Here is a 26,795-nt window from a genome sequence, read left to right on the forward strand (position 1 = left end):
TTGATACAAATCTGTCCTTTGAAAATCAAATTACAAATGTTTGTAGAACAGCATTCTTCCACCTAAGAAATATTGCTAAATTAAGGCAAATGCTCTCGGTTGCTGATGCCGAAAAACTAATTCATGCGTTCATGACCTCAAGACTAGATTATTGTAATGCATTACTGGGAGGATGTCCAGCAAGATCAATAAATAAACTTCAATTGGTTCAAAATGCAGCAGCCAGAGTGCTGGCGAGAACCAAGAAATATGATCATATTAGCCCCATTTTATCATCGCTACATTGGCTACCTGTTAAATTTCAGTATTGATTTTAAAATTCTGTTATCTACGTACAAAGCTTTGAATGGTCTAGCTCCACTGTACTTAAGTGATCTTCTAACACGCTATATTCCAACACGTTCATTAAGATCGCAAAATTCTGGCCTATTAATAGTTCCTAGAATATCAAAATCCACAAAGGAGGAAGATCCTTTTCATATTTGGCTCTAAACTATGGAATAATCTCCCAAACACTGTTAGAGATGCAGACACACTCTCTCAGTTTAAGTCTAGACTAAAGACTCATCTATTTAGCCAGGCATACACCTAATTTATCCCACACTTAGGCTGCTTTAGTTGAGTCTGCGGAACTAGAAACATTGAGCATGATCTCAAACTCTGCAATAAATTGAATGGCATCTACGCTTACATCTTTTTATTTGTTTCCCTGTCTCAACCTCGGGACTCCTATCCTGAGGTCACCAGAACCGGCTGGATCCAGCACCATTCCTGCTTCATGTTTGACTCCACTGCTACATGTCGCTGAATGATGATGACTAAATCGCGGTCGATTGATGGACTACGATCGTGAAATGGAATGCATAGACTAACTATTGCCCACAAAAGCCTTAGATCGGCCAATTGACAGGGACACTTGCATCTATGTGAACCTCTACAATTAATCTAGATGGACTTCAAAGACTTTGGTCATTAATCTTACAGTTCAAACACAATCGATTTTTACTCACTGACACCTTAACACTTAGTTTAATAATTTTAAAACATGATTTTACCTATACATAATTAATATTTACATTACATTCATAATGTTAGCCAGAGGAAACTGGCCCCCACAGTGAGTCTGGTTTCTCCCAAGGTTATTTTTCTCCATTAATCTACATCTTATGGAGTTTTGTGTTCCTTGCCACAGTCAGCCTACGGCTTGCTCACTGGGGTTATTAACTCTTTCCCGCCAGCGTTTTAAAAAAAAAAGTTGCCAGCCACCGCCAGGGTTTTTGGCGATTTTAGCAAAACTTTAATGGCCATAGAATATTTAATTCCATGAATATATGAAGATGCTATATATCAAAATAAAGATCTGAGCCTCTGCTTTTAGGCAAATAAAAAACGATTTTATTTTATCTTCATTTGTTATTTTTAATGCCATTAAGGCATTAAAGGTAGGCTTTGTCAAAAACAACATTTCGGACAAAAAGCTGAGAAAAAGGCATTTCTATCTACATTTTGAGCTACATTCTCAAAACTCCACTTTACGTTGAAGACGATCGCAGTCTGTTTCTTTGATCAAAGAGTTGCGTACTCTTTCAAAACATGCGTCTTGGTCTTTCTTACCGTATTCCACCTAAAATACGGATACCAGGAAAATTCCGTGTTTGGCGGGAAGCTTTTTCATAAAACCCGGAAAATTCCGTGTTTGGAAGGGAAAGAGTTAATATAATTATCATTTAATTATTTTTAAACCATTAAAATAAAATTTTGTCTAAATTACACAATGATGATTAATCGACTTTATGGACGTTGCAGTTTTTGTCGTCTGTTAATGCTGATGTTCTGTGAAGCTGCTTTGAAACGATGTGTGTTGTGAAAGGCGCTATACAAATAAAATTGAATTGAATTGAATTGAATTGTTAACGGAGAGAGGGGTGCAGAGGAGCGGAAACAAATACAGGACAGGACTGGACAGCGACAATTCTGACTGTGGATAGTAACAGCGTGTAGCGTTCTCAAGTGAGACTCAGACAATGAAGGCAGAGAAAGCAGGGAAAGAAGTAGAGCGCTAATCAGCGGGGAAAACGGAATCAGGTGGGAAGGAAATTGACGAAGAATTAAGGGGAGACGAGAGACAGCTGGGGAGCGAGGGAAAAGGAGAGAAGTAACAAAAGAGAGCCAATAGATGGCATAAGAGTAGAAGGAAAGAACAAGAGCAAAACATATGATGATACAACATGACAGTATCCCCCCTCAGCGAGCGTCTCCTGGCGCTCTCGAGGAGGAAACCTGCCGGTTCCGGAGGAAATCATCAATCAGCGAACGGTCCAGAACGTCCCGAGAGGGAACCCAACTTGTCTCCTCGGGACCGTATCCCTCCCAATCGACCAGAAACTGATGACCACGGCCCCGGGGACGCATGTCTAGAATCTTGCGGACCCTGTAGATGGGGACACCCTCAACGTGAACGGGGGGGAAGAGGGACGAGTGGGAGCGCGGGCAGCGGGCTTGACACAGGAGACGTGGAAAACCGGGTGAACACGGCGAAGATAGCGGGGGAGAAGAAGTCGTACCGCAACGGGGTTAATGACCTGAGAAATTCGGAACGGGCCAGTGAAGCGTGGGGTCAGTTTACGAGGGGCGGACCTAAGGGGAAGGTTGAGGGTGGAGAGCCACACCCTTTGACCGCGGCAGTATCTGGGACTCTTGGATCTACGCTTATTAGCAGCCTTAACTGTCTGGGCTCTAAAACAGCACAGGGCTGAACTAACACTCCGCCAAGTGCGTTCGCAACGTTGGACGAAAGCTTGAGCAGAGGGGACGCTGGAGTCGGCGAGTTGCGACGTGAACAGCGGAGGTTGATAACCAAGGCAACACTGAAAGGGGGACAGACCGGTAGCGGACGACGGAAGGGAGTTATGGGCATATTCGGCCCAGGGGAGGTGCTCAGCCCAGGACGCGGGGTTGCGGAAGGAGAGGCTGCGCAGAATGCGGCCAACAGTCTGATTGGCCCATTCGGCTTGACCGTTAGACTGAGGGTGGAAGCCGGACGAGAGACTGACGGACGCCCCAATCAAGCGACAAAACTCTCTCCAAAATAGAGACGTGAACTGCGGACCTTTGTCTGAGACGATGTCGGACGGGAGACCGTGAATGCGAAAAACATTTTCGACAACAATCTGTGCCGTCTCCTTGGCAGAGGGGAGTTTAGCGAGGGGAATGAAATGGGCGCCTTGGAGAAACGATCAATAACCGTGAGAATAACAGTCTTACCAGCCGACGAAGGAAGACCAGTGATGAAGTCTAGGGCAATATGGGACCACGGTCACGAGGGGATGGGAAGTGGTCTCAGGAGACCTGCCGGGGGGGAGTTATTGGACTTAGTCTGAGCGCAGATGGAGCAAGCTGCTATGAAATGCCGCGTATCACGCTCTCGAGTGGGCCACCAAAAGCGCTGGCGAATGGACGCGAGCGTGCCCCGGACGCCGGGGTGGCCTGCCAACTTGGCCGAGTGGGCCCACTGAAGAACGGATAGGCGAGTGGAGGTAGGAACGAAAAGGAGATGTTTAGGACAGTTACGCGGATAAAGCGTCGGTAAAAATTGGCAAAACCGAGAAAGCGCTGCAGCTCGACGCGTGACTTAGGAGTGGGCCAGTCGAGCACGGCTTGGACCTTGGCGGAATCCATCTCAATACCCGCGGCGGAAATGACAGAGCCAAGAAAAACTACTGAAGGGGCATGGAAGGTGCACTTCTCTGCCTTAACGTAGAGGCGAATCGCCAATAAACGTTGAAGGACGCGGCGAACATGCAGGACATGAATTTGGAGTGACGGTGAAAAAATCAAAATATCGTCGAGATAAACGAAAACAAAAATGTTCAGCATGACTCTTAGGACATCGTTGATGAGCACCTGAAAGACAGCTGGGGCGCTGACAAGGCCGAACGGAAGGACCCGATATTCAAAGTGCCCTAACGGGGTATTAAATGGGGTCTTCCACTCGTCCCCCTCCCTAATGCGCACGAGATGGTAAGCGTTACGCAGATCCAATTTAGTAAAATATCTGGCTCCCTGCAAGATCTCGAAGGCTGAAGACATCAGAGGGAGCGGGTAACGATTCTTAACTGTAATGTCATTCAGCCCTCGATAATCAATGCATGGCCGAAGAGAGCCGTCCTTTTCTTAACAAAAAACCCCGCCCGGCGGAGAAGAGGAGGGACTATGGTACCGGCGTCGAGCGAGGCGGATAAATAATCCTCAAGGGCTTGGCGTCGGGAACCGACAGAGAGTAAAGTCTACAGCGGGGAGTGGCTCCTGGGAGGACCTCGATCTTACAATCATATGAGCGGTGCGGAGGGAGGGAAGCGGCTCGGGAGCGACAGAACACCGCTCGCAAATCGTGATAGTCCTCCGGCACACCAGTCAAATCACCAGGCTCCTCCTGAGAGAGAGAGACAGAGGAGATGGGGGAATAGCAGACGTTAAACATTTCACATAACAAGAGACATTCCAAGAGAGGATGGTGTTCTTAGACCAATTAATGGAGGGGTTATGTTGAACTAGCCAAGGGTGGCCTAAAACAATAGGAGCAAACGGTGACTGAAAAATAAAAAAGGAAATGGTCTCGCTGTGATTACCAGAGACAGTGAGGGTCAAGGGCAGCGTCTCACGCTGAATCCCGGGGAGGGGACTACCGTCCAGGGCAAACAGGGCTGAGGGCTCCTTTAAATCAGAAAGGGGAATGCTGTGCTCTCGAGCCCAAGTCTCGTCCATAAAACAGCCCTCTGCCCCAGAGTCAATCAGAGCCTTGCAGGAAGTGGAAGAGCCGGTCCAACGGAGGTGGACAGGGAATGTGGAACAGGACCTTGAAGGAGAGGCCAGGGTCGTTGCGCTCACCAGTCGCTCTCCAATCACTGGTGAGCTCTGGCTTTTACCGGACAGGATGTGACGAGATGAGTAGCAGCGCCGCAGTAAAGACAGAGGCGATGGTTAATTCCTCGCTCCTTCTCTGTAGCCGAGATGCGGATGCCCCCTAACCGCATGGGCTCTGACGGCGCGGCGAAGGAGGAGGATGGTAGAGCAGTGGAAAAAGGGGCTGAGAGAGAAGCAGAATCAGCCTTACGGGTCCGGCGGTGACGGTCGATTCCTTTCTCGATGCGGATGGCGAGTTCAATCGCGGAATCCACTCGAGTGGGAACCTCACGGGAGAGAATCTTGTCCTTGACCTCCGCGCAGAGACCCTCCAGAAAGCGGGCGAGCAAGACAGGCTCGTTCCAGTCGCAAGAGGCAGCGAGAGTCCGGAACTCGATGGAATAATCCGTGATGGACCACTTACCCTGACGTAGTGAGGACAGGACTCGGGAGGCCTCTTCGCCGAACACGGAACGGTCAAAAACCCGGATCATCTCCCTCCTGAAGTCTTGATAGTGGTTAATGCAGTCAGCCTCCGCCTCCCAGATGGTCGTGCCCCACTCACGAGCCCGTCCGGAGAGGAGAGAAAGCACGTATGCGACGCGGGCCCTGCTCAAGGAGTAGGTGGTGGGCTGGAGAGAGAAAACAACATCGCATTGAGTCAGAAAAGCGCGGCACTCCGTGGGCTCACCAGCATAGCAGGGCGGGTTGTTGATCCTCGAGGCGAAGAGTATGGAGTTGACCGGTGAGGTCGGCGACCTGAGCAGCCAGGGCCTCAATGGCATGTCGGGCAGCAGATAACTCCCCCTCGTGTCTGCCTAACATTGCCCCTTGGAGCTTGACAGCCGGCAGAAGAGGACTCGGGATCGCTGGGTCCATTTCTGGTCTGAGTCTTCTGATGTGCGGTAAGTGAGGACCCAAAAGCGATATAACAAAAAGCGGTCTTTAATGAAAGTTCGTAATTAGATCACAACAGAACACAAAGTCTTCTCCTTGAGAAGCGAAAGGTAAACATAAACTACCAGACCTCTAGCAGCGAGGGGCGAACTGAATAGAACACAAATCCAGGTTGTTAACGGAGAGAGGGGTGCAGAGGAGCGGAAACAAATACAGGACAGGACTGGACAGCGACAATTCTGACTGTGGATAGTAACAGCGTGTAGCGTTCTCAAGTGAGACTCAGACAATGAAGGCAGAGAAAGCAGGGAAAGAAGTAGAGCGCTAATCAGCAGGGAAAACGGAATCAGGTGGGAAGGAAATTGACGAAGAATTAAGGGGAGACGAGAGACAGCTGGGGAGCGAGGGAAAAGGAGAGAAGTAACAAAACAGAGCCAATAGATGGCATAAGAGTAGAAGGAAAGAACAAGAGCAAAACATATGATGATACGACATGACAAGGATAAACAACCGAGTAATAAAGGAGATCAGATTTGTGAGTTTCCATGCCTATGGGAAGTAACACTACAAGACAAATTATGTTTAGAAATGTCTATTTTGTCTTTAGTTTAGTTCAGAAACAATGAATAAAAATAAATATTGTGAAATGACAAAGAAATCTAACTGTTCATGTCAAACCCATCTAACTGAGTTTTCTCATCTTTCTGAGGTCTGCTGTGCTCAGTTAATTGTGCCTTTGGGAGAGTGAGAAAGGCAACATACAGTGGCAAAAATGTTGTTGGCAGTTGATTGTTGAGCCAGCAGGACTGTAAAGAAACCTAAACAGTTATTAGTTTTCATTTGGCAGCCACTCTAATACTTCGATCCCCAACTGGGCCACTGATGCTGGGAAGAAAGTGAAGAGCCAGGCTGTTACAGGCTGTCTGTGAACTATCCAAGGTGAAAAATGTTTTTAAATTGTGCTCATGCTTCACTCCAGGATGTGCTTGAAGATAAAATTGTTTAAAGACTGATAATTCCACTTATCATTGTGTAAGACCAACAAGGACAATGTCATTATAGTAGAGGTCTGCAACCTGATCCGGGCCTGATGGGAGTTTTTCAAGTAGGAGTTCGGGTTTGTAATTAATGAAAAAATAAACAGGTCTACCGAACTTGTTTCGTGCGTGCACTCTCAATCACATGTGAACGGACAACTTAGGGGCTGTTCACACCAAACTTATTTTTGCGTACATCTATTCTGTTTTCCCATTGTTTTCCTATGTAAACAAATGCTGTACAAATGTATTTGACTGTTACACTGTGTCTCGCTGTTTCTTCACCGTCTTGCGTAGGATCAGCATTGTTTAAACATTGTGTCAAAAAAAACAAAGTTAAAAAGAATTTCAAATGGTCAAATAGATTGTTTTTGTGCAGTTGTCACAAAGATTTAAAGTTCTGAACAAGTTCAGGCTGCATTGAGTGTACTGTTGCATTGTTTAATTTTATTCCACATTGTTTTGCACCAAGTGAACTTTTCCAAATAAATGGTAAGTAAATGTTTTTTTCCCTTCTGCTCTAGTGTACTGAGGGGCTATCATGCCTTTTTAAAACTTACTGTTTACTGTTTCAGTACTGTTACGAATGTCACCTACTGTATATGCTTACAAAATCCAGCCTATTGCAACAGTACTTGCTAGGAGAAGAAATTAAAAGATAGTGAGCGATTTCGGGTTCAGGTTTATAATCTGACGGTATCGTTCGGGCCAGGTAGAGTAGGGCCACAGAGTCTCGGGTACAGGTTGGGTTCGGGTTTCATGCATGCCCATGCAGACATCTACTTTATAGTAGATATACCTTAATGACAATATGAGTCAAATGGTATGGTAGTAAGCTTTAAGCCTTAAAGCCCTATACTACAGTAATCCTAAAGTAGGCTACCAGTGTGAAACCCTTGTAGTAAAACTTATAGTGCTCCCCACCATAAAGCAAGGGTCTCGATAGGGGATCTGTGGAAGTGCTGTAAGGGGTCTGCCAATAACTCTTTCATTTCAATTCAAAGAAAATATGTTATTGAATAAAAATAAAATATAAAGTTAACTTAAACCAAAACTGAATAATTTCTTTCTCATTTTTGGGTGAATTACATCTTTAAGATTGCAATGTTATGTCCAGTATTTGTACATAAATATTGATTATTTTAATGGCTTTGTGGGCATCATAATAAGATATGTAAATATATTACTATAGTACGAATATAAATATAATAAATATTGTTCTGTCTCTTTCCTCCTGAGGGGTCCTTGGCCTGAAAAAGGTTGTAAAGGAATTGGGTCTATTAATTGATCTCAGGTCAACATCCAAACCAAATTCTTCCACAAGACCACCGTTAAAAGCTTCCTGCCATATACAAATAGTGCACAATCCTCCAAAAGGCTCATTTAAACAAACAAGTTCCAACACAAACAACAAAAAGCATCTCCTAAAACCCTGAAGCAGCATCAGCATGAATTATAAGAGCAGTGCTACTCCTGACATCAGCATGCCAAAATGGAATAAATCTCTCTTATTGACCCTCATCTAAACTCACTGTACCTTTAAAGCTGCTCAGCAGCACTTAAACCTTCACTGCTTGCCAAGGATAATTGCTTCATCAGAGGCAGTGAGTGTTTACCTACAGAATACCTCATAGCATATATCAAATTCCAGAGGCTTATAATCTCATATAATCTTTGTTAAAGTATAGTGTAGCATATTTGTGAATTAAGCCAAATTACTTAAAATAAACTCTAGTCTAGAATATTAGGGGGTCTGGAAAAGGGAAGGTGTGTGCAATTTAGGCAAAATTCCATTAGGGTGTTGTTGCAGGGTGGAGGGCAGGGCCGTTATGCTACACACCCAGCCCTTAATCAGGCTAATTAGCCATCGAGAGGGATAAAGGCCGACCGAAGATAGAGATTTATGGACAGCTGTCCGACACCTGTGTGTGTGTTTGTCTTTTTGTTTAGTACTTCATTAAACTATTATTTATATTGTCAAGCCGGTTCTTGCCTCCTCTTTTACCTTTAATCCCCTTTACACTGGTGCCAAAATCCAGGAAGGAGGAGGGATGCTCCGTAGTAGATTCCTCGCCACTACCATCCACCCCAATGGAGCAGCTGCGGCCATCTGCCGGGGGACAGAGGAACCTGGTCGCCTGAGAGAATGAGGGAGGAATGTGCAGGGCGGAGGGCGGGGCCGGGTCGTGATGCTACACACCCGGCCCCTAATCAGGCTAATTAGCCCTCAAGAGGGATAAAGGCCAACCCAAGATGGCAGTGTGACAGAGAGAGAGAGAGAGATTTACGGACAGCTGGCCAACACCTTTATGTGTTTGTCTTTTTGTTTAAGTTTTTTTATTAAAATATTATTTATATTCTCAAGCCGGTTCTCGCCTCCTCCTTTCCATTAACCCCTTTACAGGTGTAAAAATTCCCCCAATATGAATCAAGATAATTCTTTAGTTGGTTTTCAAAATGAACAAAAGAAAATATGCTACTGCAGCACATAAATGGCAAACTCCAACTTAAAAGGAGCAGTCAACAAAACTACCCCAAATTTTCATTAATTTGTGAATCACAAGTTTGTTTCATTTTCTGTTTTAAAGGATTAGGTGCATTCACTAGTTTTAGCACACACTGAGTACTGTCCAGTAATATGTAGGGATAAACCGATCCGATACCTGGATCGGTATCGGCTCCGATACTGAAGCTTTTAGACGAATCAGGTATCGGTCCAACGAGCCCGATCCAAATCTGATACTGTGTGTTAGTAATGTTCGTTACTGTCAAGCTCAAAAAATTTAATAAAAGGACCATAAAAACACAATTAAAGTAGTTTGTATGACTCAAGCATTTTAATCATAGCCACTTGCAGACATGCGATAGCTCTGTAAATCACAAAAGGCTGTGTTTAATAAGTAAATATATAGTATGCGCAGCTCCAGCGCATTAGTGAATGGCCCTGATCTGTTTACACACACACTCGTGGCTATTTTTAGCCTGCACGCCGTGCGCAATATTTGAGCGCTACTCACAAACAACATCTCAGATGTAGATGCTCAATAGGTCAGTTCACTTATAATATGCATTTAGAATGGCACTGGAGGTTAGGGTTATCTAACCCTTTTTACCAAAATTTGAAAAAGAGGCCAATTAAACTACTGTGAACTTGCCTACAAACAGACACATACAGGACTTCCTGAAGAGTTCAGAATGTCAATGGCTTCTTTACTACTGATGACTTATACTGTAATTACTGTAAATTTTTCTGCTACATTTTCCAGTATACTAGTTAAGAATAAATTGTTTCTTAATAAGCTATACATTTATATTGAAATAATGTGTAGAGGTTTGTGTTTCTTTACATATTAAAGAGTACACCCAATTGGTTCCAAAAAATAATGTAAAGATATTCTAAACTGATTATGCAAAAATCTACATTTCCAATATCAGAATCGGATAGGAAGAGAAAAAGTGGTATCGGTGCATCCCTATGGGGGATATTGTCAAGCGGAGCTGAGAAATATTTTTTACAACTTCAGAATTGTACAGAATAGAGCAGCTACATTACTGCTTTATTGTCCTTTTCATGCCAATATTTGTGATATGCACAGAAAATGATCATGGCTCTATGTGCAAGCTAGATTATTTATAGCTAAATTAAGCTATAATTTAAATTAATCATGGTATACTTTCATGAAGTCATCAGGTATCACACACTATGTTTCATTTTTGAAAAGCTTGTATATGTGGGTTTTAGTTACAAGTATAAATCTCATCAAGTGATCATGGCTCAACTTAATTTACCATGTCCACAAAAAAACTTGATGTCTGTTTGGTATCAATGTTCAGCAGTCTGTAATATGCTTCCCATATGCTTATAAGTACAAATTTGTTTAAAAAAAAAAAAAAACTATATCAATCTATGCACATAAATTAATCTATAGGTTCTCGTTATTGTTGTTATTATTATTCTATTACATGTTTCATGTGCAGCCTAATATAATGTTCACTTTATGACCATAATGTGGAAAAATTATTTGCTTTAATTTATTTGTAATTTATTAATTTATTTGGTGATTTGAATACAGAAGTTTTATTTATTCATTTATTTTTGTCATTATAAATGTTATTTTTTATTGTGTATTTTTGTGCAAATTTGTGGAAGGTAATGGAGCATTAAACAGTCTGAGTATACCACTTTTCATGGTGCCACCTTTACAGTGTTATTGAAGCTATAGACAGGCAAGTGATGAAACAACAACAGAACAAAATGGCAGATGATTTTCATGTGAGTTTTACTTCAGTAGATCAAATATGGGTTATAAAATCTCTTGAGTTATGTTTACTGCAATCCTTGCTGACTTTTTCCAAGTGAAGTCCATCCTTCCTGCCCCTCTTGGACAAAAAGGGGCATTCTACCTAAATAAAGCTGCATAACATTTTGAGTTGTTTATGCTATTAATGTAAGTAATATTTGAAATGTAAACAAATGACAACATTGTAGGCCTCATGTTACCCTGGAAAATGGGAAATTCTTTTGAGTTACTTGATAAAAGTAGTGAAGTGTAATATTTGAGCTCTTCAATTCAGAATAAAATACATCATAGCCACAAAAGATGTTTTTCAAATGCAAAAAGCAGAGTTTTATTCGGTAATAATTGACACTGTTTATGGCTTAAAGCTCAAGTGTGTAACTTTTTCAATGTTAAAATACCTATCCCAGATTAATATGCGAAGAAAAATATAAGTTAGCCAGGTAAATGCACTTGAAGGCTGTAAACACAGTCTCTGTGGCACTATGAAAATTCCCATTTGTTTTGAGTGCCCTATCTAGACCTATGCAGCAACACTCACTTGACCAATGCCATGAGTTGAGGGCAACACTATCTGTCTGTTCGACAAGTGGCAGACAGGTGGCATATTCAGAAAGCTGTTTTGAGAACAATGTTCTTTTCTGCAATTCTATTCGGTGGCGCTAGTGGTGGAGACATTACACATTTCAATGTTTAAGATAAACTCTAAGGTAAGATAAACATTGAAATGTGTTATAGACTTATATAAAACAAAATTATATCTTAAAAAGTGTCCAAAATGCCAAAAATGGCAGTCACACTGAGATGGCATCACATAATCAAGCACATCAGGAACACCCACCTCTATGAACCATTCATTAATTTCTTAACAAACACTATCTTTTAAGTCACACTTAGGATGCTCTGGCAGCCTGCTTTTAAGTGCCAACTGACAGCAAACAGGAGCAATTTAATTGTTCTCAGAACTAGTTTGCTACCCAAGGGAGTCACGGTGTGGAGTGACTCTGCAACTTAATTAGCACAGGCAAGGATCATTACAGAGTTTTATAGGTTAAAGAGGAACACAGAGATTCCAAATGAGATCTTCCAAAAGAGGGAAGCGTTGGAGTTTTGGGTCAAAATACCATTACATAAAGAGGTTTAATATATGGTCCATGTCTATATACTCTCACCTCTGCATACCATGGAGGCCAGGGTTTCCCGCAGAAAATGTGTTAGTTAAGGTGGTGGGAGGTGGTGGGTGGTGGTTTTTCGCATTTTCGCTTTTTTTAATTTACTGAAGGCTACAAATTATATTATATTCATTATCAATATGTACACATTCATTATTATAAAATGTCATAATTATTCTCTCTAGGCCAATTCAATTAAGATTATGAGAAATTATTGACATTGCACTCTTTAGCAGTAGCACTTGTGCAATTCTACATATCCCTTTTCCTTAGTTCCGTGGTTCTGAGTGCCGTACCCCTCTTCCACTTAGACTGCAGTCACACCTTTTCCAATAAGGGACAATATTTGCTCCCTTTAATCAATTTTCCCATTTCATTTTTTACCTTTGTAATACCTTTAAAAAAATAAATAATGCCTTAAATAAAACAATGTTCAATAAATAGGCAATGTTAAAATCGTTTAATATTAATAAAAGTATTATATAAATATAAATATATATAAATAATATACTTTTATATAATAAAAAATATTATATAAAAGTATATTAAAATCGCCAGTAGGTGGCGGTAACTCATTGTCTTTATGTGTGAGTCATCGAGTCATTCATTGAATCTCACGATTCGTTCAAAGCCATAGATTTCATCGCAAAATAGAGCAATAAGCCTTTGACTATACTGTTTTAAATGTAGTAAATCACTTAATGTTACCCTTTTGTTTTGTTTTTTAACTGTTGTATAAAATTAATGTCACATTTGAAATCGTGTGGATATTCGGGAAACATTGCATCAACATTAAAAACACTGCTGGGATATCAGCCTGCATTTTGTTCGCACAAACAGCGCAAGCGGCTCGTGACAGAACACAGGTCGACTGAATGACTCTTCAATTTAAGTTGACAATCTCAAATGAAGATTGCTGAACTCCAGCTCGTCTGTGTTTTCAGATCATCCGCGCTTCTTGCGTTAGCGAGCGCGCGCACATGATTGCCAGATACTATTGAAAAGACCGGGTAGAAAACATGTTCTTTTAACAGAAAAGCTCTGATTTGGGGTTTAAATTATTGAATTCTGGCATTAAACTGAAACGTTCCCACTTCAGACGACAAACTACGCTTGGCTACTATCTTGTTCTGCAATTCACTTGCCTAGTAACCATAGTAACGGTGCGCACGCTTTCGCGCTTTCTGCTATGACGTGGAGTGCGGGATTGAATTTTTAATTAGCCTGCATTAGTAACAGTTAATTTTGTTATGGTATGAACTTAATCCTAGTAAAGGCAAAAAATATATAATACCTTTGTAACGAAATCCAAGACTTTGTATACCAAATCCAAGGCTTTTAAGGCCTTAATTTGAGATTATTTTTCAATGCTTTTAAGATCCTGCGGGTACCCTGGTTAATGTGTCTTGTCCCCTCACAATGACAGTAAATTAATTATTAGGCTACATTACATCAGTCACGTCACATAGTGGTCTATTTTCAGTTCAAAATGGTGAAAATAGACAAAAGTTTATTAATTTGCCTGATTATTTTTGTGATTCATTTAACATTTATGACCTAAAAAAACAGTCAAATAGCAAATGTTTAGTTTAGCAACTTACATCTTATCTCGCACTTGACCGACCGTAAACTGAAGCGCTTCGAGACGCTCCTTTAAGGTGCGTACACACGACCGTTGGCGCTAGATGTGGGCGTGTCCAGCGACGCGACAAAGTTGAGAAAAGTTTAACTTTGGAGCGACTAACGGAAGGGACAGCCAATAGCAGAGAAGACGGGAGAGCTCACGTGATCCTTCTCTCTCTCTCTCTCAGCTCCTGCAGTAACGGAAAGATGGATGAAAGGCTAATTCTTGCTGTTAGAAATTTTCCAGTGCTCTATGATATGTCTCTTCCCACGTACAAGGACATTTTTAAGAAAAATACTGCGTGGAAAGGTGTATCTGAGATCGCGGGGATTTTATGGACCCAGACAGACCGGCATTTGCATTTTCGCCGCAGATAAACAGCCGCTATGGCAAACAGCACGCCTTGTTTCTCATTCATCTTTGATATAAAGCATTTTATGTACTGATTCCATTTATATTAGTCTTTTCCCTCCAAAATGTTTGTTTTTAGTGGCAAGAAAAGAGATTCGCTGTCAACAGCAATGGAATGACATCCGTGAATGTCATTTATAAACGTTACTAGGCAACCAGTAGTGGGAACACCCACTAGCGACTTCACCGCCAGCCACTGGCGACCTGCAGCGATAAAGTCTCTGGCAGTGTGTACACTGCCAGCGACTCAATACCATTCATTTTCAATGCGAGCACAGCGACTTCCGGCGACAAGAGCTGTCGCGACCGTTGGCGCTAGATGTGGGCGTGTCCAGCGACGCGACAAAGTTGAGAAAAGTTCAACTTTGGAGCGACTAACGGAAGCGACAGCCAATAGGAGAGAAGACGGGAGAGCTCACGTGATCCTTCTCTCTCTCAGCTCCTGCAGTAACGGAAAGATGGATGAAGGCTAATTCTTGCTGTTAGAAATGTTTCAGTGCTCTATGATATGTCTCTTCCCACGTACAAGGACATTTTTAAGAAAAAATACTGTATCTGAGATCGCGGGGATTTTATTGACCCAGACAGACCGGCATTTGCATTTTCGCCGCAGATAAACAGCCGCTATGGCAAACAGCACGCCTTGTTTCTCATTCATCTTTGATATAAAGCATTTCATGTACTGATTCCATTTATATTTAGTCTTTTCCCTCCAAAATGTTTGTTTTTAGTGGCAAGAAAAGAGATTCGCTGTCAACAGCAATGGAATGACATCCGTGAATGTCATTTATAAACGTTACTAGGCAAACAGTAGTGGGAACACCCACTAGCGACTTCACCGCCAGCCACTGGCGACCTGCAGCGATAAAGTCACTGGCAGTGTGTACGCACCTTTACTGTCGAGTCGCTCTGCTAAAATTTGCGCTGTGAACATAAAGCCCGCCTACTTTGATTTGATTGGTCATCTCAAATATTCTGACATTGATGAGCAGTGACAGACCAATGAGGCTCAGATGAACACACACACACACACACGCGCTCGGCGCCGCTGCGGAAGAACGCGCTGATAACAAGACTGAAGCGAACACGAAGGCTTATCACATATTTAAAGATGGAAAAGGAGAAAACAGGACAGAGTAACACGGCGAATATCGCTCATATATATTTTTTTGACGACGTAGTTAAGGCGGCAGGCGTGTGTTGCTTAGGCGGCCGCCTTAGTTTCAAAGTGCTGCGGGAAACCCTGGAGGCATATTACATTAAACCATATAAAAATTAAAGTGCTTCCCTGTTGTTCTTGAACCAAGAAAACTATGTTGACACATCATGGACTACGAACAAGAACTTAGTTGGACTTTGACCAAGCAGGTACAGTAAGTTAAATAGCAAGTCATTTAGGTTAAGTCCATAAATTCATATGTCAAAAACAATTGTGCTTCAACTAGACTGATGCCTTTATGTACTAGTTTATGTTCTCTTCAAAATGCTAATAATAAAGGCAAACAGTTGCACAACTGCAGATTGCAAAAAGTTAGATATAACAGAAACTGATGACCTAAAACTAGGGATGCGCCGATCAGGATTTTATCGGCCGATACCGATCATTTCACATTTCATCAAGATCTCTGTCATAACTGCCAATATACAAGCCTAGTTTTTGCTGACAAAAACAGATTAAAAGTTTTAAAAGGGCTTTTTTTTTTTATAAGACTTTAAAGGCGTAGATGAGAAAAAAATCTATATTTTAGACAGTTTTTACTATAATAATAATAATAATAATAATAATAATAATAAATTCTCTATAAATTATCCTCCCTGCTCAGTCAATCTCCACTTTCACATTCATCTACTTGTGTTTTTGGTGATTCACATTCTTCATGCATACACCCCCTACTGGGCAGGGAGAAGGATTTCTGGCATAAATATTGATCTGTTTCTCACCCACACATATTATATCAATTCTGAAGAAATTGATTAAAAACTGGAGACTTAGGGATTACATTTATGCTGCCTTTCTTTGCTTTTTGGAGCATCAAAATTGTGTCAACCATTCACTTGCATTGTATGGACCTAAAGAGCTGAGATTTTCTTCTAAAAACCTTAATTTGTGTTCTGCAGAAGAAAGAAAGTCATACACATCTGGGATGGCATGAGTAAATGATAAGAGAATTTTCATTTTTGGGTGAACTATTCCTTTAACAGTACAGTATACAGACTTTTCATATTCGCCATACCTCTCCCACTACATCGTTCTTAACTGTTGAATCAAATTTGTTGTCTTACAACACTATGCCAGTATTCCCCACACTCTGTGATGCCATGACAGTGCTGCTGATGTCTTAAAGGACTCACACGTCTTTTGCAGCATGAGCAATCGGTTAATGCAATCGGCCAAATTACCTATCAGCAATTGAGTCATAGGATGTGATATCGGCCGATACTGACCGGTGGCCGACCGATCAGAGCATCCCTATTAATACAAACACAGTCATTACAAAAGTCTCCTCTAATGTAACATTTGTTCTGTGTTTTTTAAACAGTTTGGAAATTTGTCTAACTTTTTTCAAAAGACAAAATATGACAAACCATAATGTGCATATTAGTGTTGTCATGGTACCAAAATGTCAGCAGTCGGTACCAATACCAGTGAAATTTCACGGTACTCGATACCATTTTTGGTACCAAAGCAAAACACAAAAACAGGTTACTAAACAACAGTCTTTTATTAACAAAGTCTACAAAATATTAGCAGCAGAACTAAGAACAAAAATATGCCATTGAGCAACACTTTAATTTAAATATATTCTTTTTTAATTATAACAACACTTATATAAGATTTTCTTCAACTTTTGCAACTTTTAATTTAAATGTTTACCTTGTACTATAAAACAAAACCTAAATAAACAAGCATACAATAGAATGAATAAAAAACAATTTCCAAACTAATGTGCAAAGTGCTCCCTTATTAATGAAGCTGCATTTTGCCATTTTTCTTCACGATAAGAAATGCATATGGACATATATATAGATATTATGATTAAATAAGTTCTAATCTAGCTGCATGAAGCGTCCGCACTCAAAGGATGAGTGTCCCCGAGGCAGAGTCTCTCTCAGCCGGGAGCAGTTTCAATCTCTCCCCCTTAGATCGGGACATTCGCGCAACTCAGAAGAGGTACCAACCACACAGAGAAATGCCAGTTTCTGAGTTTATAGTTATTAACATGAGCTGCTTCTGTATTATTTGAACTTTAATAAAGCTATAACACATTAAATATAACTGCATTTGTAACGCCGGGATGTTTCCTTTAAAGAGCTCTGCCTCCGCTTATTCCACAACAGTACATGCTTCTGAATGTTCTTTTTTTATAATTCTGTAAACTTTGGGATCTACATAAAATAAACCGTGAAAGTTTAAAGTGCATCTTGACTGATCTGTGTAATTCTTCCTCCATCAGGCATGAACTGCTGCTCTCACGCGTCATCGTTATAGTTTATTGTGATTTCATGTTACGTTAATTGAGATCAAACGACTATTCAACAACGAACATTTTTCTTGTCAATTTTGTATTTGTTTTATCTTTCCAGTAATCAAAACCAGATTCTTTCAACTTTAATGATCAGATAACATTGTATCACTGCTAAACCTGCATCTGAGTGACAGAAACATGAAACTTAATAATTGTGACTAAAAGTCCATTGAGATGAGCATGTAGTTAGCTAGTCTATATAGCAGCTGTAGAAAGGGAAGTCCTGCCTTACAAGTAAAAGGGCCAATCAGCTTTTAGATACAGAGACCGCAATCAACTTAAGAACACACATGTGCTTTAGTTGAACCAGCCTGAAAAATAGCGTTTTTTAAAGCCCATGGTGCAGGGTTTTTTTTTTGTTTTTTTTGGCAATTTTCTAGTTGGTAATAAACATTTAAACAGTTATCCATTGTATTTGATGTTGTAGGGTACTACAAAAAAGAAATATAATATGGAAAAGTAGGTGATATGTTAGCTTTTAGCTACAGCTTAGCGATTATTCTTATTTCTCCCACAATGCATTCCATGACGTCACATGAGGTACTCGCTGACTGTTGGACGACAGAAGAAAGCCCATGGCCCATGCTTACAATTGAGGGAGAGTGAGACGAGGAGTAGCTAACTAGTGAAAGAGTGACAGTGACAGATTTATAAGTAAGTAGATAGATAGATAGATAGATAGATAGATAGATAGATAGATAGATAGATAGATAGATAGATAGATAGATAGATAGATAGATAGATAGATAGATAGATAGATAGATAGAATAGCATAGCATAGACAGAATAGCATAGATAGTGAGAGATAGCATAGCATAACAGATAGCTTAGAGATAGATAAAGAGTAGATCATAAATAACGTTAGTCAAAACGGTTTATTACTGTGTTTGTGGCGGGTGCAAGAACTCCAGCAAAACTGGACATAGGGTCCATTCCTTCCCCAAGGACAAAGCTGGGGGCAGTTTGTGAAGATTAGGCGGGCAGATTTTTCAGCTAGCTCTGTCACCGCCTACTCGAGAATATGCAGCGCGCATTTCAAAGAGGAGGATTACCACTCAGGGGATGCTAAAATGGTCTCACTTGGATTAAAGAGTGAGAGGAGTGCTAAATTACTTCCTACCGCCGTGCCGTCTGTGAACGCAAACCTCTCTGCTTGCCCCGTCCCGAGGTCGAGAGACACCGTCTGCATAGCGAGAAATTGCCATGGTAAGCATCATGCTAACGTTAATGTTTACAAGCTGCGTGTTAGCTAGCTCTGTGTGTATTTTGTATACCGTGTTCCCTTTGACACAGCCTCCACTAACTTACAAGCACGATCACTCTGACATTAGAAGAGCATATTTCGTGATTCACGAATAAAAATTAGAATAATAACAAAATTGCCCTGAAGTAAAAGTCCATATCATCATGAAAGCTTTATGGCTGTGCCATAGGTTATTGTTTCCACTGGGAAACTAACGTTAGTTGTAGCACACACGTCCCATTTTATTGATGGACTTATGAAATGACTGGGAATATTTACTTATCTTCTTGGAATTTCAAAGATGATAAGTAAATAATTCTCAGTACTTCCAAGTTGAAAATAAATGATTAAATGTTTCCATGTACACCTGCAATGTGCTTGTACACCCAATGTGCTTGCGAATCACTGTTCTAAGTATTCATAGTATACCCACCTCTTATTTCACCACTACACCCATTTGCATTTTGCTGACCCTTTTTCATATTTGTTTTCGCAAGATGTTGACAGATGCCTCACAGCAGGAGACTGTGGACAGTGTAGACACTGTGGAGAGTGTCGATACTGGGGATCAGCCCTTGCCCTCCTCCACTTCTGACGCTGGGACACAGTGTTCTTTGAACTGCGTGGGCACACAGACATCATTCGGCACACAAACTTCCACTCCCCTTGCTAGGCCTGAACAGACAGATGAAGATGATGATAATGCCTCTGTCATCAGTGACTTATCGTGGGTGCCCGAAGAGCCGATGCATGAGGAGGACTTGTTTGATGAGGAGCCACCTTACACGTGTGACCCCCATCACAAGTGAGATAGTTTAAAACCAACATAGACCATTTTGAATGCTCATTTTTGTGTACTGTAGCTTTGGTAGTTTGAATGCCCCCCAACAACAATTTTTTTGTTCTTGTAGTGGCATTGACAAATTCATTGTTTGCCAAGAGGAGCTGATGGGCCTTTTTGTCATCTGTCCGGCCTGTTGTGAGAGGTCAGATAGTAGCATCGTGCAGCAGGAAGGAACTTTTCTTAAGATCAAGCAGGTACGGTTTTGTTTACGCAGCAGGCCATCTGATTAGAAAATCAGAATATCTAATTACAATCTGATAGCTCTGACTGTCTTGCCAGTTAATTTCATTTACAATGTATGTACCAGGCTGGCTTTAGTCTATTGGTTTGTGATGGCATCATATTTGAGTGTTATACTGTATTGGTCATGTGTGTTTCATTGAAAACATGAAACCTTTGACCAGTAATGTACAGTACCTAATCTATAATCTATAATCTATAATCTATCTAATCTATATTGAATCCTGATATACTGTTGATTACACTTTTTTTTTTTTCTTCTTCTTTTTTTTTTTTTTTTACATATCTAGGTCTGTGCATCATGTGGCTACCACCGTTTCTGGCAAAACCAGCCAATGCTCCACAGGAACATGCCGACCTGCAACCTCCTGTTAAGCGGGGCCATTCATTTCACTGGATGTTTGGCCACCCAGACATTAAGAATGTTGACTCTGTTTGGCCTGCAGTGCATCAGTGCGAGCAGTTACTTTCGCCATCAGCGCGCTACACCATCCCTGTAATCGTTCAGGCCTGGCAAAACGATCAAGCTGAAGAATTTTAGTGACCTACGGGCAATGGATGGCGGGCTAGTTCTTGCTGGTGACTGCAGGTAAACCAGTGTGAGAGCTCATAGACCAGTTGCACATTTTGATTTTTTTATTTGTTATCATGTAGGGTGGCTTTAGTTGGCATTTGCAGATGACATGGTAGATTGTCTTTACAGACCTTGGTTATTAAAAACTTGAAACCTAATTCAAATTTGTAATTAATTCCAGGTCAGATTCTCCTGGGCACTGCGCGAAGTATGAATCCTACTCTCTGATCGAGGACAGAGTGAACAAGGTGGTGGATGTTCAGCTTGTTCAGGTAAACCTGATGTTATTAGACAAAGAAATGAACTCTGCAATTTAGTAAACTGATTGTATATTAATATAACATCTTTCCACTAGTACAACGATGCTTAGAGCTTTGTGTATTGCCTAACTAGAGTACAGTGTATCGTAATGCTTGGACCAGCAATGCGTCGGTTCATTCACGCCTCCTTCAACAACACCAGCATTTTACACTTACACTGTTATGTCATGTTGCAGAGCTCAGAGGTCCCCAACAGCTCATGGTGTGAGCTTGAAGGGCTCAAGCGCAGTGTTGGCCTGCTGAGGGAAAGGACCTGCATTTAGCAACGCTGATCACGGACCGTCATCGCCAGGTATTTACAATAAAAATGCAGTATAGAATGTAAACATCTGAATTGCACTGAAGCTGGATGTTTGTGGTTTGCTGATACACGGAGGGCCACACAGGTCAATCATCCACAAAAGTTTGTTTATTTCTCCTTAGGTTGCCAAATGGGTGAGAGAGGAGCTGAGCCCTGAAGGGACACGGCATTATTTTGATGTGTGGCACATTGCCAAAAGTATGTATCCATTGTTGGAACCTTGAAGCAGTTTTTGTTAGTGCATATCAATTAATACCATTTGTTCTAAAACAGGTCTGGGGAAGGCATTGGATGCAGCTTCAAAAGAGTGTGACCAACTACAGCTGTGGAGGCCTGCTATAGTGAATCACCTCTATTGGACTGCAGCCTCAACCCCAGACGGCAACCCAGCAGTCATGGAGGCTAAATGGAAAAGTTTAGTCAACCACATCCAAGACATCCATGACCATGACACCCCTGCTTTCTCCAGTTGTGTCCATGGCCCTCTAGACGGGGATCAGCGCAACAAAGAGTGGCTGGACCCAGGTACAGTACACACAGCATGTGGTATTATGTACGCTCTACAGTTTTGTTGTATTTGCTGTCTGAGTGCTTTGACATGTGACCTATGATGATTAAATTATTTTTTCACTCCCTGGCAATCTCATAACATTCTGTTTACTGTTTATGTTTGCTATAATTCATATGCAGGACCATTGCATGTGTTTCCATTAAAAAAATAATTTTTGTCTGAATCTATCTTGTCTATTTATACGTTTTCCATCTGTGTGTCTGTCTGCCTCCCTGTCTTGGTCTTTGCAGGCTCATTGGCAGCAGTAAAGTTGGAGAACATAATCACGAGGACTGCCTTACTGAAAGATGTTCGACAGCTGTCTCCACAGCATCAGACATTCTCCCTTGAGGCTTACCACTCCCTCATCTTGCACTTCGCACCCAAGCACACAGGGTTTTCATACGTTGGGATGTATAGCAGGTCAGTGCTATCCAAGGAATAATACATCCAATTATTATGCCTTTTATAGTAATAATAGTACCTATTATCATGCCTATTGTAGTAAAAAAAAAATCTCAAATGTGTTATTTTGTAGGCTTCTCTTAGCGGCACTGCATTACAATCACAATGCCAACCGCGAGACAGCACGGAAAAGTGATGGGACGGAGAAGTACTGCGTGCGGTATCCGCGCTTCAGAAAAGGTGCCCATGTGGTGCGTCCCATCAAAGAGGCAGTGTCATGCAGTTCTATCATATTTTGAGATGGCTCACGAGACATCTGTGATCAGTGGCAATGATCTTTATTCAGTATTATTATTATTATATCTGCAGGTTATGCAACATCATTGATGAAGGCCCTTCAGGAAAGCTACACCCATTCACCTGTAGCTCTTCGAGAGGTTAGCGCTAGTTTGTCCTCCGATGCACCCGCCCCCATCGCTAAATCCTTCGAACAGGTTCCTAAGGAGGAGGCCGTCAGCCTCTTCCTAGCCCGGCAGTCACGCTACAAGAGAACCTAAATTCACATTATTATTATTATTTTTTTCCACAGACAAGTCCAATGATTTAGTTGTAAGTATTTATTTTAGTTGTTATTTATCTTCTTTCCTTCTGTCCCTGTCATCTCATTTGGTGGTGGTTTCCTGTATTCTGCATGTTTTGTGTGTTGTTGCTTTGGTTTTACTTTGCACTAAATCATTACTTTTTTTCGTCTTTGTAAGTGGCATTAATTGTCGCTGTACCCCATTCAAGGGGTCCTGCATGCTGCATGTCTGCTCCTCTGTCTGTTATTTGCATGAAATTTGTTTTATGTAATTCAAAATAATTTACCAAGCATTTTACCTGTGCCTTGTCAACCTCTGTGTACGGTGTTGTCTGGGTTCACTGTGTGTCAGCTTGATATGCTTTTGCATGTATCACTGCATATGCATTCATGAAAGAGTGTGAGTGTGTGTGAGTGTGTGTGAGTGTGTGTGAGTGTCTGTGACTGTGTGTGACTGTGTGTGAATAAGTGAGTGTGAGTGAGTGCGAGAACCATCAGTTGACCCTCAGGTAAGACCACACTTTTGCAGGCAAAAGAAACAATGTGCAAAGGTTTCAGGTCTAGCCCTTCATCAGTGGGCTTTTTTTTATATAGATTTGTTTACTTGCAACCTGTGTCTTTGTTCAGTAATCCTTGTCCTTGTTCAGTAAATGTTTAGTAACCCTTACAAGCAATGCCAATAAACTGTTTTTTCTTATTAAAATTCATGTGTTCTGTGTACTTTATAACATTTTAAGGGCAATTGGGCGATCACAAGAGAATAAACAATTATTTTTATTCATTCTCATCCAAACGAGGCCATTGAAAGCCCTGATAGGTTTGGTCACCACTTTGGAAGTTTTGTCTGATGGTTGAAACCACACAAGAGGGTAGAGGCTTCCTTATACTCCTCCCTAAAACTCCATAAGCCCAGCGTATAGCCTGCCTGTACGCAGTGTACCGGTATTGCCTAGGAATAAGTAGGAAAGAATCTTAAGTTTTAAACTCTGTAAGTAGGTTGGAAACGTCATTTGAAGCCTGTCTCTTATGCATGTTTGTACATGCAACACATCTCCTGTCACCTATTGCTGTTGTTCAAAGGACTCAGTGTAAAAACATTGGTAAAGTAAACATAAACCATGAACATACTCGTGCGTGCTGGCTTGAAGGGGACCATGATCCTGTCTGAAGTGTGAATATGCTATTTGTAGCACAAACGGATTCAGGCAGCATGCCTCAAATCCAGGATGCTGCGTTAGGCACGTTACATCTGCTGGCCGCGGGGTGAGATCCTCGACCAGCGACCAAAACGCGCTCACCTCCCTACAACACAAGCTCTCCACCACAGTTTCCACCCACCGCCCACACAGACACCTGCCAAACACAGCGACACAGACGTTTACTACTCACTCACTCCCTCTCCCGGTAAGCCTGACGGTGTCAATGACAATCAATCACGAGGAAAACTAGTTGGCACTATCAACAATAATCACACTGACGACGCCTACTCGGCGTCGGCTACGGCGGAACAACATTTTCACCGGAGAAAGAGGTAAAAGCTTAGAAATAAAGCATAAAAGTTATTGTATGCACTGCTGTTCATAGACTACTAGCTCCAGCGGTCATTGCCGCGATTCTAAATGATAGCAACTCACCAGGACACTACACCAACTCTCCATTCATTCTCCTCTGACCATGCATTTATTTGTCTTTGACGGCCATCTGCTCTCGGTATTTCCTCATTCGCCCTCTCACGTCTAAACGGTTCGAAATTGTATGGCTGTGGGCCATTATAAATGTTAACTGTGGGTCTTGCCACCTCTTCCTCATCCCAGTTAGACGCCATAGTAGTCAGTGCTAGTCTGCTAGAATTAGTTCAAGTAGCTGAGAACGGCTGAGGCTACATTCCACCGCGTCTACCTCATGTGACGTCATCGCCGAATCACGTAAAAAATAACCATTTCTAACCAAAAACTACAAAAACTGGACTTTAACACCATTTTGGAGACATTTCTAACTTTATATACATATCTTGACTGCTTTATCTACCCATTAATCGACAGTGGTGTTTAACCTGCACCATGGGCTTTAAGCATGACATGAGCTAAAAAAAGCCCAATGTTTTTGTTGTCAGATTTTACTGTGATTTTTACATATGTTCTTTAATCTTGGCCAACCTTTTTGAAGATTCCAGTCTTCCCCATTAAAGTCCATAGGAGCTGTACTTTTATGCCACCTTTTTACATAGAAAATAGCTTCCTGGGTGTGTTCCAAAGATTGCCACCGAGTGGACTGACTTTCCTTGAAAGGGACTTTGCTAGATATCAATGAGAAGCCATTCAAGAGATACATTATTCATAAGGCTAGTACAGCGGCGATGACACAGCCTGCCCTTACCCACTGAGCTGGATGTTCTATGCCAGGCAGCAGTGAGACGTTGTTCTGTGGTCAGTTTAACCTGGATCCACATTTGCTTGAACAGTAGCAGTTATGCTGGGACAAATAAACAGTTTCCAACCAAATGTCAAATAGACAGTATGAGCATTGAGCAAAACAGATTCAGATAATCTGGTGTGCAGTGAATTTACTAATGATGCAAAACATGTCTGGAGTATGCAACATCATTTTATAGTTTTTTGCTTAGAAACTGAAACAAACGGGGGTTTTTTTTACCTGAGAAGGTAGACTGCTCGCTCTATGTCATTCAAATCTTCATCCACTGTGAGCTTGTCAATCTCTTCTGCAGTCTAAAAATGGAGGAAACAAGGTGATTTCGATAGATTATAATACAAATGGGCAAGAACGATCCTGAATTGGCATTCTTCTTGTTGGACAGGTAAGCTTATATAATTGCAAAGTATGTGAAATATAGTGCCATAAGGATTGATCTGTGTAATTTTAGCTAAATTGATCTTGTCTGCTAATGCTGACAAATTGTAAGCTACCTTGCTTCATAACTTTCAAATAATTTAAACAATCTTCACTTTATACTAAAAGCCAGGTTAATGTCAATGTTAATCTGCAATTATTCAGCAAGGTAAACTACAATAACACATTAAATTAATGTTAGAAAATGTTCATCGATATATCAAAATGACAGTTGTGATGGAATCAATCGATACTGAATTGTGTCAACATATTTATAATGTATAATCTATTTTATAAACAGCTACTGTCATCACCCACCAAATTTAGCTAATACCTATTGATAAAGCTGGCTAGCTAACGACGAAATAGGCTATCGTATAAATGCAGTAAATGTATCATGCAAAGAAAAGTGATTACTTCAAACTACAGTCTCACATAGTCAGACCTATATCCACACCTTGTTTTACCCCTGTTCTAGCACTGGAGAGTCAAATATAATATGCAGAAGTTTGTAGTAAAACAATCAAAACTGTGTAATTTTAATTATGATACCTCATCTGTCAGCATGATGTCAGTGAATCATTTTGAGTCTATTTGTACATTATGTCATTGTTTTGGTTGATGCTCATGTGGCTATTGAGTGTGTGCAGGAGCAACAGGTAGCTGGCTGCAGTTCACTTAATGGCCACAAGTGTCATTAATAACAAGGGTTTCTGAATTGTTCATACTGCACCTTTAACATGTTAGTTTGAAGGCTTTTCCTTTCTAAATGTGTAGATCTTGGCCAATTGAAGCTGCTATAGAGCCCAGACCTTTGCTGTAGTCATATGTCTGGCTACGCGAGACTTCATTAGCAGCAAATGTGAATCTTGTGAGAATTTTGCAGAACAACATGTTGTTACACAATAAGTACATTGTATTGTTTGTATTTTAATGTTAGTGCATAGTAGTTAAAAACACCTACTATAAAGTGAGACCAGAAAGTAATTAGTTTTTTTGGGAACAACCTGAGAGTGTGTAAAT

General features: G+C 41.2%; 3 protein-coding genes across 3 annotated transcripts in view; 2 read left to right on the forward strand and 1 right to left on the reverse strand.

Annotated features, from left to right (window-relative positions):
- LOC127622194 (serine/threonine-protein phosphatase 4 regulatory subunit 4-like) overlaps positions 1-25,647 on the reverse strand; it is an 83,418-nt gene extending 57,771 nt beyond the window's left edge. Inside the window, exon 1 of the mRNA XM_052096198.1 lies at positions 25,578-25,647. The gene's annotated coding sequence lies outside the window, so the exon portion shown is untranslated. The remainder of the gene's footprint in view (positions 1-25,577) is intronic.
- LOC127622482 (uncharacterized) lies at positions 19,609-23,598 on the forward strand. The gene is made up of 10 exons (XM_052096583.1): positions 19,609-19,916; positions 20,023-20,149; positions 20,486-20,691; positions 20,951-21,041; positions 21,319-21,381; positions 21,513-21,588; positions 21,664-21,915; positions 22,192-22,363; positions 22,479-22,596; positions 22,715-23,598. Exons 1-10 carry the CDS (start codon positions 19,609-19,611, stop codon positions 22,730-22,732), a joined length of 1,431 nt encoding a protein of 476 aa, XP_051952543.1. The 3' UTR covers positions 22,733-23,598.
- The window catches only part of LOC127622483 (inositol-tetrakisphosphate 1-kinase-like), a 22,463-nt gene continuing 18,399 nt past the window's right edge, over positions 22,732-26,795 (forward strand). Inside the window, exon 1 of the mRNA XM_052096584.1 lies at positions 22,732-22,857. Within this exon, the coding sequence (XP_051952544.1) occupies positions 22,732-22,857 (126 nt within the window). The remainder of the gene's footprint in view (positions 22,858-26,795) is intronic.

This window comes from Xyrauchen texanus, chromosome 28 (genome assembly GCF_025860055.1).
Source record: "Xyrauchen texanus isolate HMW12.3.18 chromosome 28, RBS_HiC_50CHRs, whole genome shotgun sequence".
In the NCBI taxonomy this organism is placed as follows: domain Eukaryota; kingdom Metazoa; phylum Chordata; class Actinopteri; order Cypriniformes; family Catostomidae; genus Xyrauchen; species Xyrauchen texanus.

What these genes read in the sequence shown, in the direction of transcription:
- LOC127622482 (XM_052096583.1), top strand. Translation starts at nt 19,609, where the DNA reads ATGTTGACAGATGCCTCACAGCAGGAGACTGTGGACAGTGTAGACACT. An exon ending in ACGTGTGACCCCCATCACAA is followed by an intron (nt 19,917 to 20,022) that starts GTGAGATAGTTT and finishes TTGTTCTTGTAG; the next exon opens with TGGCATTGACAAATTCATTG. An exon ending in CTTTTCTTAAGATCAAGCAG is followed by an intron (nt 20,150 to 20,485) that starts GTACGGTTTTGT and finishes TTACATATCTAG; the next exon opens with GTCTGTGCATCATGTGGCTA.